Source organism: Scylla paramamosain, chromosome 12 (assembly GCF_035594125.1).
Source record: "Scylla paramamosain isolate STU-SP2022 chromosome 12, ASM3559412v1, whole genome shotgun sequence".
In the NCBI taxonomy this organism is placed as follows: Eukaryota; Metazoa; Arthropoda; class Malacostraca; order Decapoda; family Portunidae; genus Scylla; species Scylla paramamosain.
Window position 1 is genome coordinate 13373044 of NC_087162.1, and position 17877 is coordinate 13390920.

General features: G+C 36.7%; 1 protein-coding gene across 3 annotated transcripts; it reads left to right on the forward strand.

The window, feature by feature from the left end:
- Positions 1-5438: 5438 nt before the first annotated feature.
- On the forward strand, positions 5439-16102 carry LOC135105703 (transcription factor MafK-like). 3 transcript variants are annotated; one of them, XM_064014111.1, is made up of 5 exons: positions 5441-5616; positions 10449-10527; positions 11390-11440; positions 13393-13556; positions 13924-15054. In XM_064014111.1, exons 2-5 carry the CDS (start codon positions 10525-10527, stop codon positions 14120-14122), a joined length of 417 nt encoding a protein of 138 aa, XP_063870181.1. In that variant the 5' UTR covers positions 5441-5616; positions 10449-10524; the 3' UTR covers positions 14123-15054. The 3 variants fall into 3 exon arrangements, with proteins under 3 accessions (XP_063870179.1, XP_063870182.1, XP_063870181.1); XM_064014109.1 differs by lacking the exon at positions 10449-10527 and having other exon boundaries at positions 5439-5616; positions 13924-16102; XM_064014112.1 differs by lacking the exons at positions 10449-10527; positions 11390-11440 and having other exon boundaries at positions 5439-5616; positions 13924-16102.
- Positions 16103-17877: the final 1775 nt, after the last annotated feature.

Consider the following 17877-nt stretch of genomic DNA (forward strand, 5'->3'; position numbering starts at 1 on the left):
AACAGGTATTGAACAACAACAGCAACAACAACAAATATAGCAAAAAGAACAATAAGAAAAAATAAAAATAATAAGAACAAGAACAAGAACAAGAACAAACACTAAAAAAATAAATAAATAAATAATAATAATAATAATAATAATAATAATAATAATAATATAGGAAGGGAAATATGGACATAATACAGAAACCTCAATATAGTAGTTATCCTTATCTTATGAGAGATGAGACATTACAAACTTGAAAGACGCAGAAGCCCCTTTAGCAGTTCGCATCCTCAGAAAAAATAAATAATAAATAAATAATATTAATAATAAAAAAATAGGAAATAGTGTAGGCAGACTAGCCATGGTTATTCTTAAGAGAAAAGATCTTATAAAAAACGAAGGTAATTCAGCTAATATCTCCAGGAAAGAGAAATGTTATCGAAAGTATCAACTAGACAACGTCTCATTGAGAAAGCTTAAGGATAAGAATAGTTGCCTTAAAGGATTGTAAAAACTGGCGTAATGCCAAAAAAAAAACAAAAAAAAAAACATGTCCCTTAACAGTTCACACCCTCAAGAAAAAGAAAAAAAAAAAATCTGAATCAAAAGCAGAAGGCACCCCCGAGATAGTGCAAATATAGGAGTATACTTACCTTAAAGGAGAGAGAGAGAGAGAGAGAGAGAGAGAGAGAGAGAGAGAGAGAGAGAGAGAGAGAGAGAGAGAGAGAGAGAGAGAGAGAGAGAGAGAGAGAGTGTTCAATACTGAATTATTTTTACAAACTATATTTTCAGGAAATATAAATTTTTACTTAAAACCAATAAGATCCCCATACGAAGCATAACTTTTTGGACATTAAATGGAGGCTAATATGAACACAAACAATGTCATTCTAATATAACATATGTTTATGACAAAGAAATGTTTTTTTACAAATCCATTCCGAGCAACACCAGAATATACATAACTTACCCCTTGAAATGGAGCTACTTACAGAGTTTTAGCGCTTATCCCACTGGTAATATTTCGACCTAATACACTAAGTAGTTAATATCGAGAAATAATATTTATATTTTTAAGAAGCGTTTTAAAAGAATCTAGGGTTGGAACATTTTCAATTTGATCAGGGATAGAATTCCAAACGTTACAGCCAAAATATGGTAAAGAACGTTTATAGATTGGCAAGCTGTGCTGAGGCTTACGTAGATGTACAACAACACGAGCATTATAGTTATGGTTATGGTGAGCTAGTAATGCCACATGGTTATTAGTATTACTCAGTTTATACATATATATCCCAATTTCAAATTTGTTGTTATCAAATAATTTTAAAATGTTTGTTTAAAAAGAGGATGGGTATGCTAAATGTACACACAGTCGGTAATGACTCATATATATATATATATATATATATATATATATATATATATATATATATATATATATATATATATATATATATATATATATATATATATATATATATATATATATATATATATATATATATATATATATATAATTTTTTTTTCTAAAGAGAGGTAACAAGTGTGTAGGGTATGTGTTCCCCCACAAAGGTATACGATATAGATGTACCAATCATGTGCATTATATAGAATTCTGAGTATGTTATTAGGCATGAGATTTCTAACCTGGTAAAATAGGGAAACCATTCTTGATAACTTGAGAGAAACTTGAGATAATGTGTGCTTGAAATGTCATGTGATCATCGAATATTACGTGTAAGAGTTTGTGGTGAGTATTTTAGAAGATCAAAGGTGGAAGTGTTTTAATAGATTTATTTGTAAAGTGCATGCAGTATGTTTTACTATAATTAATTGATGAGTTTTTTGCTTAGAAACCAATTCTGAAGGATTTCTTGGTAGGTTACCATGGTTAGCATACAAAGTCCTCCCCATTGATGTAGTGTTGCATCATCAACAAAGAGTATTACTTTAAGATCTGTAAATATATGGGTTAAATAATTTATATAAATAAATATGGAACCCTGAATACTGCCTTGGTGTGACTGAAGACTGCGTTCTGTTTGCTAGATGATCTCTGAACCAGCCGAGTATATTGCCTCTTATACCATAGTAATTTGATTATTGTATTGATAAATCATGCGTAACCGTATGAAGCGCTTTCGAAAAATCAATATAAATGCTAAGAGTGGAAAGTTGAGCATTTTTAATTGGAATTGATTTTTTTTTTTTTAAGTATTTAATGCACTGAATGTCCTTCATCCTTGCCTAAATCCAAATTGCTCTGGGTTAATAATTTACCTATTACCTAGATAATTTTTTTTTCATAATTTTTTGAGAAAACCTATACATTGAAATGGCCTATAATTTAGCTTTATAGGTGGGAATAAGTGTGGGATGGTTAAGACTTTGCGGAAATTTATCACTGGCGATGAACTGGTTGAATGAGAAGACATTGGAAAGGCCAATTGCTGTGTGCTTGTCTTAATCAGATAAACAAGTGTCTCATACAAATTTCCATTTTTGTTGTTTAGGGATGGTGCGGTATGAAATTAATGGACTGAAGGCTAATAATAAAATTATTAGCAGGGGTGTGAGATGTGTGTTCTAGTAGGTGTATGTTGAAGTCTCCCATTAGTATTGTTTTGGTGTTGGTACTTAGGTTGTTTTGTAGAAGTGTGATTAGAGTGCCAGTAAATTCATCCTCATATACGTGTTTAGTGTGAGATCTATAAATTGTACATACAGTAATACTTAGTGAATTTAACTTTACATTGACTGTATTTATTTCAATATTTATGTTTACAAATGTTAAATTTTGGATTTGTTTAGTATAATATTTATCAGAAACAAATATGGAAACACCTCCATGACCTCGTGAGTCCCTGATAAGATGGTAAGCATGGTATCTTGTTAAGTGATGTAGAATTGTAGATGTTTGTTATTATCAGCGAGCAAAGTTTCTGCAAAGGTCAAGATGTCTGGAGAAGTTGAAAAAGAATTGAGTAATAACTTAATATTATCACTGCTTCTAGAGAGAGACCTTGAGTTAATATGTAATATACTAAAAATAGATTGTTCTTTATCGTGTAGTTTGTTATAAGATGTTAAGTCATGATAGTTGGATATTACACTTGGATTTGAGTGCCCATTTAAATCGTTGATAATTTTTATGCAAGTGACGCCTGGGGTATTAATATTATCATACCGACTGAGATCAGGAAATAGAGAATGATATGGGTGAGGCATGGCGATAATAGTGTAGAAGAACCTTTGGTAACGCCAGATGTGACACAGTCCATAGAACTGCAATTAAAACATCAGTGTTCATGACTGTTTTAATGAGTCAATAATTGTAGTTGTCATAGTCGCAACATTGATTAGTACTGATAGTAACAGCAGAAGTAACAATAGTACTACCAGTTATATATAAATAGTACAGGTAGCAGAGAGAGAGAGAGAGAGAGAGAGAGAGAGAGAGAGAGAGAGAGAGAGAGAGAGAGAGAGAGAATCCTTTGTAAAAACCGAGGTGATGCCAGAAAAACAGATGCCCCCTAGGAGTTCACACCCTCAGGAAAAAAAGATCAGTGTTATCACTAGAACCCATGAAGCAGAACTGGCGAAGACGCCCTTGAAACAATGCAAGATAGGAATGGTTATCTTAAAGGAGAGCGAGGACCCTTTATAAAAAACTGAGGTGATGCAAGAAAAAAAGATGCCCTTAGCAGTTCCCAGCCTCGAGAGAAATTAAGAAGAAAAAAAATAGTAATTCCATGAACCGAGAACAGAAGGCACCCTCGAGAAGGTGGAGGCATAAGATTATATATATATATATATATATATATATATATATATATATATATATATATATATATATATATATATATATATATATATATATATATATATATATAAACTAAGCTAGTGCCTGAGAGAGAGAGAGAGAGAGAGAGAGAGAGAGAGAGAGAGAGAGAGAGAGAGAGAGAGAGAGAGAGAGAAGGATTGCCCAGAACTTATCAGTTCGCATCCAAGAAAAAAAAAAAATGTCATCACGAGAACCGAGGATAGGGCCTCGAGCGTGAAGGCATGACCTTAGAATAGCGACCTTTGAGGAACCTAAAGTAATGTTAGGGAAACATGCGCTCTCAAGAAAAGGATGCCATAAAAACTAAGAAGAGATGGCGATCTCGTGAACGAAAGCATAGTACGAATAATTATCGTTACCTTAAAATAGCGACCTTTTGAAAAATCTAAAGTAATGCATGAAACAACACTGCGCAGTTTGCACCCTCAAGAAGGAAAGTTACTGCGAGAACTGAGAATAAGGGAAGGACACTTCGAGAAAATTAGAGAATGGCTATCGTTACTCTAGGGAAAAAAAGAGGACCTTTGAAAGAAAAAAAAAATAAATAAAAAAAATAAAAATAAATAAATAAATATATATATATATATATATATATATATATATATATATATATATATATATATATATATATATATATATATATATATATATATATATATATATATATATATATATATATATATATATATATATATAATAAAGTAATGTTTGAGAAATATATACCCCTTAGCAGTTCGCACCTTCAAGACAGAAAAGTTACTGCAAGAATCTGTAATAAGGGTAGGCAGCCTCGAGAAAGTGTGTAGGCGTGGCTATCGTTATCTTTTAGAGAGAGAGAGAGAGAGAGAGAGAGAGAGAGAGAGAGAGAGAGAGAGAGAGAGAGAGAGAGAGAGAGAGAGAGAGACCAGCTTAGCAGTTGCACCCTCAAGAGGAAGAAAAGTTTAACTGCGAAAATCAAGAAAAAGGGAAGGCAGGCTCGGGAAAGTGTGTAGGCATAGCTATGCATAGGCGTCTTTGAGAGAGAGAGAGAGAGAGACCCGCTGAGCATTAAATATAACGCTATTTATAATCCCCTACGGTGAACCCATATGACTTAATATAAGAATCCATTCTACTTCAAGAGGCATTAGAGGTAATTGTCAGTATAAGGAGGAGGGAATAGCAGGACCTGCTCTACCCCAACAATAAAAAAAAAAAAAAAGATAGCCGCGGGTTACAAATATGGAATGTGAGAGTATAGACTTGAGTACCCCTAAATACTGCCAAAGGTGGATACGCGGTTGTGTTTCATGGCCATAGGGTACAGATAACACTTACTCTTTATTAAAACTAGAAACTTATATGATCACCTGGGAATTACTGTACGAGAGAAAAGGAAAAATGTAGGTTAGGCTGCATGTTTCCTCCTGTAGCAGATACCATCTATAATAAGGAATACTAGAGTTACTCCTACTCTTCTGTACGGCTTAAAGAGTTTTCAAGTTATGATACTGCTAATATTAGTGTAATAATAATACAAAGAGTGTCAAAATAGCCAGTTAGAAGCACGACTAAGATAGGGTTATTGGTAGGGTTGGCAGCAGTGAGAGGAAGAGGGCAGGTTAAGGTTGGCAAGCCTGGGAGGAGTGACAGTGTAAACAATCACCTTAGTGACTCAGCGCTTCCACTCTCCCTCCTCTCCCTCCTGCACGTTTCTCTGCCTCGCCACCACACGCCGCAGTGGCCCCAAGCCTCCGCTACACTCGCCTCCTCCTGCAGGGATGGAAAGGAGACCCGTTAAGGTCAGTGTGGCCGCCTGTCCCGGGAAGGTGGGGAGGGGGTCGCTGTGTGGGGAGCGGCGCCCCTGAGGACCTTAATGGAACTTGAGGGGGCCAGTCGGGGCACGCCATATGGCCTCCCGCCGCCCCAGGCCTCGGAGGTGCCCCGCTGGCCTCTCAGGGGAGCAGTGGTCACTGGGTTTTGTTAGGGTACCTGGGTATCACAAACGCTGTTGTCTTAAGGGTGTTTCACTAACCTAACCCTCGGGAATACTATGCACACAGTGTTCTGTCATGGATTGTCAAGATCAGCCGTCCTAACACTTTCTGGGATGGGTTGGGATAAGTTATGTTATGTAATCTAACAGTCTTGAGCCAGCCTTAAAGCTATTTCACCACCATAGGCTAACTTCTGTGAATATTATGCACACTGGTTTATTATAGATCATATGAAGATCAGCCATCCTTCCTAGTGTTTTTTTGTGATGGGCTGAGGCTAGGTTATGTAATATAATCTAACCATCTCAACCCTTCCCCTGTGCTGTAACATAATGGCACCATTTCACTGATATAACCTAACCCAGCTATATATTATTCACACTATACTTCTATAGCCCATGAAGATCAGGCACCCTATTTATTCTCTGGATATGTTGGGATAGGTTAGGTTATGTGACGTGTAATCTAACAATGTTAACCCACACCTAAAAAGTTACTGGAGTGGTGAATCTTCATGTTCTCCATTGAGACCAGTGGATATTTTGGTCATCAGTAAGAACATATGGGCTCTAATTTTGTGGGATTCTTGAACATAACTTATCAATACGTGAATGAAATTGCCTGTGTGTGTGTTTTTTTTTTTTTTTTTTTTGTTTCTCCTTCCTTTGCATGACTAAGTGTTTGGAGAGAAGAGTGCTGATCAGGATATCTCATGAGTTAAAGTGGCCTTAGTTTTGCCAATGTTTTTCTATTTGCTTTTTCTGATGGCAGCAATAATATTAGTGCACTTTTTTCCCATTTTTCTGTCCTTAGCCAGTTTCCTTCATACACAAAAAAGAATAGTATCCTCATAGTATATTAAAACAGTATACTAAGTCCTAATGCCTGAATAAAGAACCCATATCCCATTAATTATATCCAAACTATGAACATTTACTTAGCTAAGCAACCAAGCTAGTTTTTTGTCTTATCTATTCTTATACATTGACAAGTTTTCTTAGTCAGTCTTGGCAGGATATTTCTTGTGGTGTATTGCAATGGCCTCCAATGCAGATCTCAGTTTACTAGATATTTCTTGTGATGTATTGCAGTGGCCTCCAACACAGATCTCAGTTTACTAGTGTCTCTGCCTTAGCTGTGTGCATTGTGTGATTCATGAGGCATATGTGGTGTGTGCAGTCCAAAGTTTGCATAGTGCTGGAAAAAGAAAAGTTATGAAAATGTAGTATTTTTTTGATGAACAAGACAAACTTTAACTATCAAGTCTCAGTCATATCTGCCTCATACACACACAGCACTAAATAAGAGCTTGAAGGTGCAGTAACATGCTTTTTGTGAGGCTGTCATAGTCTTTATACTTATAACATTTATTTCTTTGGGTGGTAGCATCTGATAACCAAGACTTATCCTCTTATAGTATGTTTTGTAATTCTCAATCTGCAAATAAGCTTTTATTTTTATGGAAAGATATATTCTAGTCAGTATAAAAGCAGGCACATTGTAAGCAGTGTGCATACCACCAAGGCAGAGTTAGTTGTCAGTGTGCATACCACCAAGACAGAGTTAGTTGTCAGTGTGCATACCACCAAGGCAGAGTTAGTTGTCAGTGTGCATACCACCAAGGCAGAGTTAGTTGTCTTGCTTGAAGTGTTTGTTGTGTTGGCAGCCAAGAGGTGGTCATCAAGTGAAATTTGGGTCATGATGCTGGGCAGTAGAAAGAAACATGTGCGTGAAGTTTAAGAGACAGGAAGTAAAATTAGTTATCATATAAAGAACAATCATAAAGCTTAGAACAAGTTAATTTGCTAATGTATACACGAGGAAGTATACTAAAAACACTAAAAATAAGTAAATAAACAAGCAAATCATTCAATCTGTAATACAAATTGTTGAAAAATGCTATCATGCAAGTACTAAACTGAGAAGTGAAGAAGTTTCCACCCCCCCCAAAAAAAAAAAAAAAAGAAGATCTGTCAGTACAATACAATGGCAAGCAGCACCACAGCCAGCACCAGACCAGTTCTTGCACCACGGCCACACCACTATTCTCGGCAGTGGTCAGGCTCCCATGTGACCACTGGACCATAAAGAAGAGGGGGGGGGGGAGGCAACACAATTTATTATCCATCTCATGAGCTGCAGACTTTCCAGCTCCGTGCACACCCTTCTCTACTCCTCTCCTCTCTCTTCCTGGTTGCCTCCCTCACCTCTCACAGTTACTTGGGATTGCAGGTGTCTTGAGGCATTATATATTGTGGGATTTTGTATTAGCTATGCACTGTATGTGGTGTTCTTTAACATTTTGGAATTTCGTAAGAATGATTTTCAAAGGCTACATAGTCAGCATCTTTTTTTTCCAGTGATGATGCAGAGTATATGTTAAGCTATTCCTAGAATTACAAAACACCCTTCAAAGCCTCAACTTTCACCACATCACGTTGAAAGTGGTTGAAGCAAGATACTGAAGTGCTTTCAGAATACAGACCAGTATCTAAAATACATAATTATTAAAGTTGTTCTTTGCTAGTGAAGTAAACTTGTCACAGGTTCATGTTACGTAGTATTTTTATTTTATTTTATTTTTTTTTATTTATGTAAGAGGTTTCTGGCCAAGGGCAACAAAAAGAGATGAGTCTCAAAAGATTATTGTCCAAAAAGAATATTAAAAATTACAAGAGGTGTCTTGAAACCTCTCTCTTGAAAGAGTTAAGTCATCTATATTGTATGCTTGGTTATGATAGTTATTTGTGAATGGAGAGATGAAACTGCAGTTTTTTTAAGGTATCACATCATGTCATTCAGAATACCTCTATATACAATTATTAGTTTGGTATATAAAAACCTAACCAGCTGCAGGAAACAATACTTATAATAGACTATAAGAATCAGTAGAAGGTAAGTGTCATCATAAATATCTTTACCAAAGTTTCTCATCATCCAAGTCCTCATTATATTCCAGTTATGTGTGAGTAAACACCTCCACTGTTCAAGTAATGTATGTAGTAGTGTCCTGATACTGAGAGGTACTAACATATTGATTGGTATGAAGAAGGTGAGGAGAGGGCAAGAAGAGAAGTGAAAAGAGTGGGATAGATAAGATGTGATTGGTGAGTCTGTGATGGGTGGCTACAGTGTTAGATGAATGGAAGTGATGCAGTGGAGGTTATGTTTAACCCATGCATTTCAGGTTGTGGATGGTGAGTCCATATTGAGTGCTTGTAGTGTTAGATGAATGACAACGTAGTGCAGGGAGGTAGGCAATGTGTAGTCCATGCATCTCCAGTAGTAAGTCGTGGGTGGTGAGTCTGTCATGAGTGGCTGCAGTGTTGGATGAATGGAAGTGTAGTGTAGTGCAGTGGAGGTAGGTAATATGTAGTCCATTCATATCCAGTAATGAATTCATTCCTTGTCATGCAACACTTAGGATTCTGAGTCCAAGGTGTGTTGTGTCATGACTGCAAAAATTTCTTGTGAGAGAGAGAGAGAGAGAGAGAGAGAGAGAGAGAGAGAGAGAGAGAGAGAGAGAGAGAGAGAGAGTTATTGGTGTTCCTGAAGCTTATATTCTTAAACACTTTGCTTTATCATAAGGGCTATTTTCAAATACTACAGATATTTTTCTCATAATTATCTTCCCTTTAATGGTATCAAACCCTTAATAACCCATATCTTGAATCATGAAATACCTTCCACTAGAGCCTGCCAAGAGAATGAAATAAGGTGCTAAAGTGCTTAAAAATGTGGAAGTGAGTATCATGCATAGTAAATTACTTAGCTTCTAATACCAGTTACTGTTTCAATTCCTGACAATCAAAGGTAGAAGTATGTGTTGATAGTAATAGTAACCCTGAGTGGATGCAGGGAGATGGATTGGTATGTGGAGAGTGATAGTGTGGGCATTGTGGATCTGAGGATACACAAGTTCCGGTGGATTGTTTTGGTCATAATGAAAGGGAACACTGGTTAAAAGAATGAATGGTGTGTGTGTGTGTGTATGTGAGAGAGAGAGAGAGAGAGAGAGAGAGAGAGAGAATATAGGTCATGTTAAGTGAATAAGTATGATGTAATGTGTGCTACTTGATGGTTGTTATTTGAGTTAAAAGACAACCGTAGTCTACTAATTCAGTATATTCTATTCCATAAAACATAATTCAAACAGCTGGTAGCAAAGTTTGGTACTACTGCATTATGTTACTACACTGTGCATGACGAAAAATTTGGGCTGAAAGAAAATAAAGTCTCTTTTATAATTCATGGCCTTCATCAAGGCTACTTCCAAGGCTTTCAAGCTTAAGCACTCTTTCTTCAAGCCTAAGCACCCTTTCCTCACTTTTGTTTTTGATCCAATGTTATTTTGGTTAAATATGTTTTAGGACTTCTTGATATATTTGTTCTGTAAGGGGGAGCTTCAGCACTAGCACTGGCTTAACACTCATCCAAATCAATCCAATCAACCTGTGCTGAAGTGTGGTATTTGCATCTAACACTAAGTAAGATTGCTGCCTTTCATTCTTTTATTCTGGAAACAGCCAAGTTTATTTCATTTGATATAATTCTGTTTTTTTCTCCCTGAGTTGTGACTGGCTGTGCCCTAACAGTGAATACTTGTGTTGGGATCTAAAGATTTTCTTGCATTACAGATCCAGCAGTGATCTGTCTTAACAAATCATCTAAACGTTTATCATATCACCATCCCAGCTACCCACATCAACAGTGATGGTCAGTGAAGTGACTATTTATTTATTTCATTATGTTGTAACAAATGAGAGTAAAAACAATGTTTGACATTTGCACAAGTACTGTGTTCTATTACAGTGAATTAAAACAATATAATGATTAATTTCAATTACAGTTTATTCTTACTTCAACCAAGTGAATGCACTGTTCAGTCATATGAATATATCTCAGATATTTCTGCCTTGAATATATTTATTCATAAGCATATATTTAATACAAAAATTCAACTTTAGATACTGACACAAGTAGCTCATCCATGACCCAAACCCTCATGGCCTTGTCTTTGTGTTCATGGAGGCTGCCATTGACGCCTGCCAAGCTTTCAGTCAAGTGCTTCAAAAATATGCACCCTTGGGCCAGGTCCTGCTTGTGCCTCACTACTTAAAGTGGGATTATGCATTTGTGTGTTGGTCACTGCTGTGTTGTGCTTCACAGCACTGGCGGTGTTGAATTTTACCTTGTGTCCATCCCTCAGTCATATTGTTCCCAAACCTTCCTCTTTGGATGACATGTTTCCACCCATCGCAAGGGGATTGAATAAGACTTCTGGTAAACTTTCACAACACAGTTGTTGGTTTCCTGAAGTTAACATCAAGGGTGAATGTGCTATCCAAAGAGTGTAGTCTCCATTTTCAGAATTAATTTTAGTCTTTAAAGCTGAAGTATTTTAATATTGTAACAGTTCTAGCTTAATTGATGTAACTGGATTCACATCAAGAAAAATTCAAGAACCATAACACAAATGCACTTTTTTCTGACGGTGTGTTGAGATGTAACAGGTATAGCTGTACTTTTCTTGTGTGTCATGACAACTTTCTCCCGGTTTTGGTTTGGTGGACCTTAGAGCGCTCAGCTGGCAGGCTCTCACCCGCACTCTGCACAGCGGGAAGACTGGGTATGAACAACACTCTTGTTGAGTAGTAATGTGGTTATTGTTTTAAATTATTTGTTATAAGTTATTACAGTCAAGATGGCAACAGGATGGTAATATCATTGCCATCCTGTTCTTGTCACTTTCATAAGAGAGCTGAAATATGTATGGCCATGGTTGTTTTATGCTTTACTTAGCTTTCTATTGGACTTTTCCCTAGATGCTTTTCATGTTACAGGATTATCAAGTATTCACATAAACATTGATCCTTTCAGCTCTAGCAAAGTACTGACCACAAAAATGAAAAATTTGTAGAGACTCAATTATGCATGATTTCATTTTTTTCATGTTTGGATCTCAGAATATTTTGTTGTGTATAGATAAAAATAATTCTGTGTTGATTTTACTGCCAATGAAAAGTTAACTAAAATTTTATATGCAGTATAGAAATTAATTACAATGCCATAACTTGAATAAAAATAAAACATCACATTGACTGGTGCAGTCATGTACAGATTAAGGATCTGCATATACATGAGGTTAATATATATATATATATATATATATATATATATATATATATATATATATATATATATATATATGGAAACATTTCTTGAACAGCTAAGATTTCAATAGCAATTCCAAGTTCATTATAAATAGCATCTTTCTCACTCATATTATCCACTTCACTCTTGATACAGTGGACATTGTCATGCTGTTGCTTCAATGTTTTAAGGATTATGTAACCTCTGTCTCTCATAATCTCCGAAGCCTTAGGGATCCCTGTAGGGATTGTTAGGTTATGTCACTTTTTATGTCTGTATTTTGTTGACTGATTGACTGCCTGAACACTTCATTTAGTATTGAGGCAAGCTGTAGGTAAATACTCAGTGCATCATCTGATCACTTTTGGAATAAGTGCATCAAAGTTAGTGACTTAATTTAATGTAAAAAGGAAAAGATAAAAGTTAAAAATGTTGGCAGTAAAAAAATTAATAAATAAATAAGTAAATAAATAAATGAAAGAACTACAACTTCCCCTCCTTTTTTTTTTTTTTTTTTTGTCAATTTATGTGAGGTGTTAGTGTATTGAGTGCTGTATGAATCTCAGAGAACTAAATGACTTGCTACCAACTGTATTATTAGTCATTTGCACACCAAAATTATTTGAATGTATTACATGTAACTAATATTTCTTTCTCAGGAAAGTAAAATAAATAGGTATTAAAGATTATTAGAAAAGACTCAAAAGAATTTGAGTTGTATACTTACTTTCATTACTGAAACTTTTGAAGACTCACTTTACTTTATTCCATTCTTCATTAAATACTCAAGAAATGCAATTATATTTGTAAACCAGCACTAGATAATTCAGTTAATGTGGCACCTTAAATTAATGTCTCTCCCTCAGATTAATTTAATAGAAGAACAATTCAACAGACCATATAACTATTGCAAGCTTCCACAGAAATACAGCAAGTTGGTGACAGTGTATGATAGGCCTACTCATAAGCCTAGAGAGTTCCTGGTACAATGTTGACTCACTAATCCTATCAGGACTTGTGATGTCAGGATAACTAGCTGATGGTTTCCATGTTCAGAGGCAATTCATGTTTTTCAAGTAAAGTCAGGCCAACTACTGTGACTGGCTGGTGTCTATGTGAAGGTGCAATTCATGTCCTTCAGTTTTATCATGTGGGCTGTTCATGAATAAATTTTTGTAGGTAGTTATTTCATGGGGACTTACGTAATCCAGTAAATTATAGATGTTATCTTCATACCTATTGAGGAAATGCATGTATTGTACAGTAACTGATGTACATTCATCCATTTTCTAAATAGATTTTGTAGTCTTTTACTATTAACATGATAACTGAGCCCTCTTAAATGTAATAAATATAGGGAATATTCAAGTAAAAGACACTAAACTTGGGTTTTATGAGGAGCTCTATCAGTGTTGTCTTTGGTCGCAGCCGCCCCTCTCTCCTCCACCCTGTGACATCAGCGATGATGAGCTGGTCAGCATCAGTGTCAGGGACCTCAACCGCCAACTCAAGCTGCGGGGGTTGTGTCGGGAGGATATCATAAAAATGAAGCAACGCCGACGGACACTGAAGAACAGAGGATATGCAGCCAGGTGAGAGGGCAAGTTGTGTGGAATAAACACCCAAACACAGCATCACATTCTTATATTGTACAGAATTCTATCATAGTACTCTTATCAGTTATTTTTATTCTGTAAAGCAAAAAGGGAGACTGCTGTTAAGACTCTCTTTGAAAGTAGTATCTTAATAGAGCAATAAAAACTGAAAAAAAGCATAATATCATGGCCCCCTTTGAAGTGGTATCTTAATAGAGCAATAAAAACAAGAACCATAATATCATGACCCTCTCTGAAGGTAACATCTTAAATTATAGAGCAGCAAAAACAGAACCATGGAGGTCTTGCCACAGTTCTCATAATATCACATCAATCTATCAGTGTCACCTTCCATTCCTCACAGTTGCCGCATCAAGAGAATTGAGCAGAAGGATGAGCTGGAGTCAGAACGCACAACAGAACAGGTAGACATCGAAAAACTCGTCAACGACAACATCAATATGAGGACAGAGATTGACAGACTGTACCAGAACTATGAGGCCCTGAAGAAGTTTGCCAATCTGAAGAACATTCCTTTGCCACAAGACCTAGAGACCCTGTGACTGGAGGTGGCGCTGTAGCGAGGCTGGTGAGTCTGTGTGTGTCTTGTGTTGCAGGCAGCACGGCCCACCCCTCTAGAATCACTACAGCGTTTGTCACTTAAGCATTCCAGGTCAGTTGCATTCACTCAGTGGGCACTTTGAGTCAGCCAGACCTTCACTCAAGGAAATGGTGCTTTTAGCTAACTAAATATTTTATCATAGTCTGTTTAAGTGTTTTTCTTGAGAGGAGATGGCCATTGTGTGGGTGAGGAGGCTCGACTGGTGTTCGCTGGAGTCCCTCCCTGTCTCGCTGGGTGAAAGGCAAAACAGGTGTGGTTTCAGGACCTGGCAAAAGGTTCCTGAAGCCAGCAAAGTCTAATGAGGCTATTCTATTGTGCCTTCTTAAAATGAGTGTGATGGAAATACAATAAAGTCCCCTCAGATAGAGAATAGGAGAGATGTATGACATGTGTGACCTTACTATTAAATATTATATCTTTATTTACTGTTTAGATAAAAATAATTACTTGCTATCCTCAAAGAGTCTTTTCTTCAGCATGTGTTGTTGCTAAGTATTGAGTTTTCCTTCGCAATGAATGCAGCATGGCCACTTAGAAGCCTGATGATGAGTGTGCCATGTTGAGGTCTGAATTGAATACAGAGCTGACTCATAACACAAATATATTTTTTTGACCGAGTAGCTGTGTATTATGTTGGGTTCATGCGCCATGGTTTGGTCCTGAGAGGAATCTCGTTGGAGGAAGAAGTGCCACAATACTTTGAGGTTTTACTGTGTTGATCTTGTGTTTGAATACTATGTACTACTACAATAAGGAATATATGTATTACTTTTATTTAGCATTACCTGTTATGGTAAGATGGATGGAGTGTAGCACTAGATAGTCAAGATGGTATAGTTCAAACATTGTACAATAAACCGTGATGTTTTCAAAGGTGTTGTTCCTTTGGGTCCTTTGTGCTTGCCATGGAGAGTCACCTGTTCCTTTGGGGGGAGGTAGAAATAGTTACCAAACTGAATGTTTCCTTGTTTCCTCCTTGTGATACAAAAATCTGGTTCCACTATGCTGTGGTAACCTTTGGTATTTTAGCTCTTATTTTGAAACACTTTTAGCTTTATGGGGCTTAAAGTGTGAATGATGTGTGTATGAGAGTGTGGTGCTCTGTCTGTGTGGGATTGCTGACCTGATATATAGATAGATTTTGAAACAGGTGTCAGATAATCCATTTCCGCTGATAACTGATGATCCTCAATTCTTTCTTTTTTTCTTCTATTCCTGTGTCCCTAAGTTTTCCCCATTAAGAATGAGTACAAGTCATGAAGTAAAGGATAATAATATACAGGATTTCACCACATAATTGCCACAAGACACTGATGTACATGGAAAACTATCAGGGCTACAGTATTACAGAAAATGGACAGGTACAAAAATAGCCACTGTTTCTGAATGGAAGGCTTGTGTTGTAATAGTCAGCCCCTTGAGGGTAAGCTGGAGACCTTCACAAAGGAGAAATCTCAGGTTCAAACACAAAATCTTTTAGGTTCATACCCTTAAAATACATATTGAGCTTTTAACATAATGGCCAGATGACTTCTTAATAACAAAGAATGCATCACAAACTGTAATATTTCCTCCTGATTTTGATGAATCTAGCTATAATACCACATATTGCAATGGTCCCCAAGATTGCATGACACAGTAAAAACACTTGTATCCAATATACCTGATGCTGCAGATTGTTAAAAGTTACAAGAGGGTTTGTGAGATGTAAATAACTACAATTCCTCCCCATTACTGAGCCGGTCTTGCTGAGTGGGGCAGGGCAGAGCAGGGCAGGGCAGATGGCAAGACCCCAAGAAACACTCAATAAAGTGGTGGTGTTTTCTCTTCATGGTAACCTTCAAAGTATTGTGACACAGGATAACTGAAAAATTATATTGTATTCTTTTGTTCTTACTCAAGTAAACTTATTTTAACTCCATCATATTTTTTACTCCATTATGAATGCTTTCCACACAAAAAACTACCTCATTTGCTACAATTACTGGTTGTATGAACAAACAAGCATACAGAAAATTAATTCTTCAGCAGAAACCACAGGTAATATTGGTGCAAGCTGCAGTTGGGTTGCACTGCCAATGAACATTTCACCTTTATCTTCTTTTGCCATTTCCCTAGAGTAAGAGGTTGGTGAAACATTTCATCTTTGTGCTTTGTGTGTATAAATCCCAAGACTGCCCTTCCTAGAGAGATCAAAGGCTGCCAAGTGGATTCCTGTCCTGTCCTGCCTCACTCAAGCATATATATATATATATATATATATATATATATATATATATATATATATATATATATATATATATATATATATATATATATATATATATATTCCACATACTGATATGAGCTAGTTATACACTTTGGGCCCACACCAAGTTTACAGTTACTGTATATACCACCAGTGATTATATGTTCCTGTTTTTAAACATGTTTTTTCTTGTAAAAATACAATCTGAATGAAGGATCATGTTTTTAGATAGATGGAAAACTTTGAATTCTGATGTGTCTGAAGGCAGAGCTTGGCAACACTTGAGGGAGCAGGGCTGCCAGGGCTGCTCTGCCTGTTACTGTCTCCTGCTCTGAAGCTTATGAGAATCTTTGCATGATCCTTAAATATGTACTTGCTGTTCACCACTACAACACAGTGACCTATATACAGGCTGGCTCAGCAGCCATGCCCTGTCTGGCTCAGAGCAACAGTAACTCTTTCCCATCATCTCATTGGAATCAAGTACCAATGTTTTGAAGCTTTCATGAATCATGATCTATGTGAGCACCTTCATCAGTCACCTGTTGTACTGAACACTAAGCTGATATCTCTGAGCTATAATATCCTGTAACAACAATTAAAATAATTATTACAATATTGAAATAATACAAACTGATGCAAAACAAGCTAGGGTCAGCATTTTCATAATAATTACTTGTGTTCTATTGAACAAAGATTTTCAAATATAAACACTAAAAAGTTCTTAGTTACTCAGTCTTCAAGCAGCATCTGATGCTTCACTTAGGGAAGCAGCCTAATCTGATCACAGTAACATGAAGAACAGAAGGCAAAAACCAACATGAAGATTATGCACCAATAATGATCACATTAATGTACTTCCCCATGTTGCCACTGAGTCAGCCTTGGCATAGTTTATGGTATGTCAGACAGTCTTCATGAGTAACTATGTGGTTAGATAATAACAACCACTGGGTCCACTAGTCTTTCAAATATGAAACAAAGTATAATGGTGTTTATAGGTTTTGGCAGTGAAGTAAATATCTTAATGCCAAGAATGGTCTTGGAACTAAACGCCATGAAGAGGCATGTCTGAAGACCTGCGACAAAGTCCCAAGCATCCTGCTGGATGCAATGTACCCATGGTGAGTGAGACAATGGCAGAGGAGAGGCAGTCATGAACACAAGAGCACACACATAGCACAGAGAAGTGTCCTCATCAGCACACTGCTTTATATTCTTAGACACGATGGATTCTTGGGATTGAGAGCTCCTCTGGAAACCCAGACAGAGTCACCAAAAGATGCCAGGCACCTGTGGCAGTGCTTCAACAGTGCTGCACAGCTCTGTCCCAGTCTCCCCACTACTGGACAAGCTAATGGTATCTTTCATAGGGGGATCACTGTACACTGAGAGCAAGGCAAGAGTCCATAAGCCTGTAAATGACTAACAATGACAGTAAGACTCAC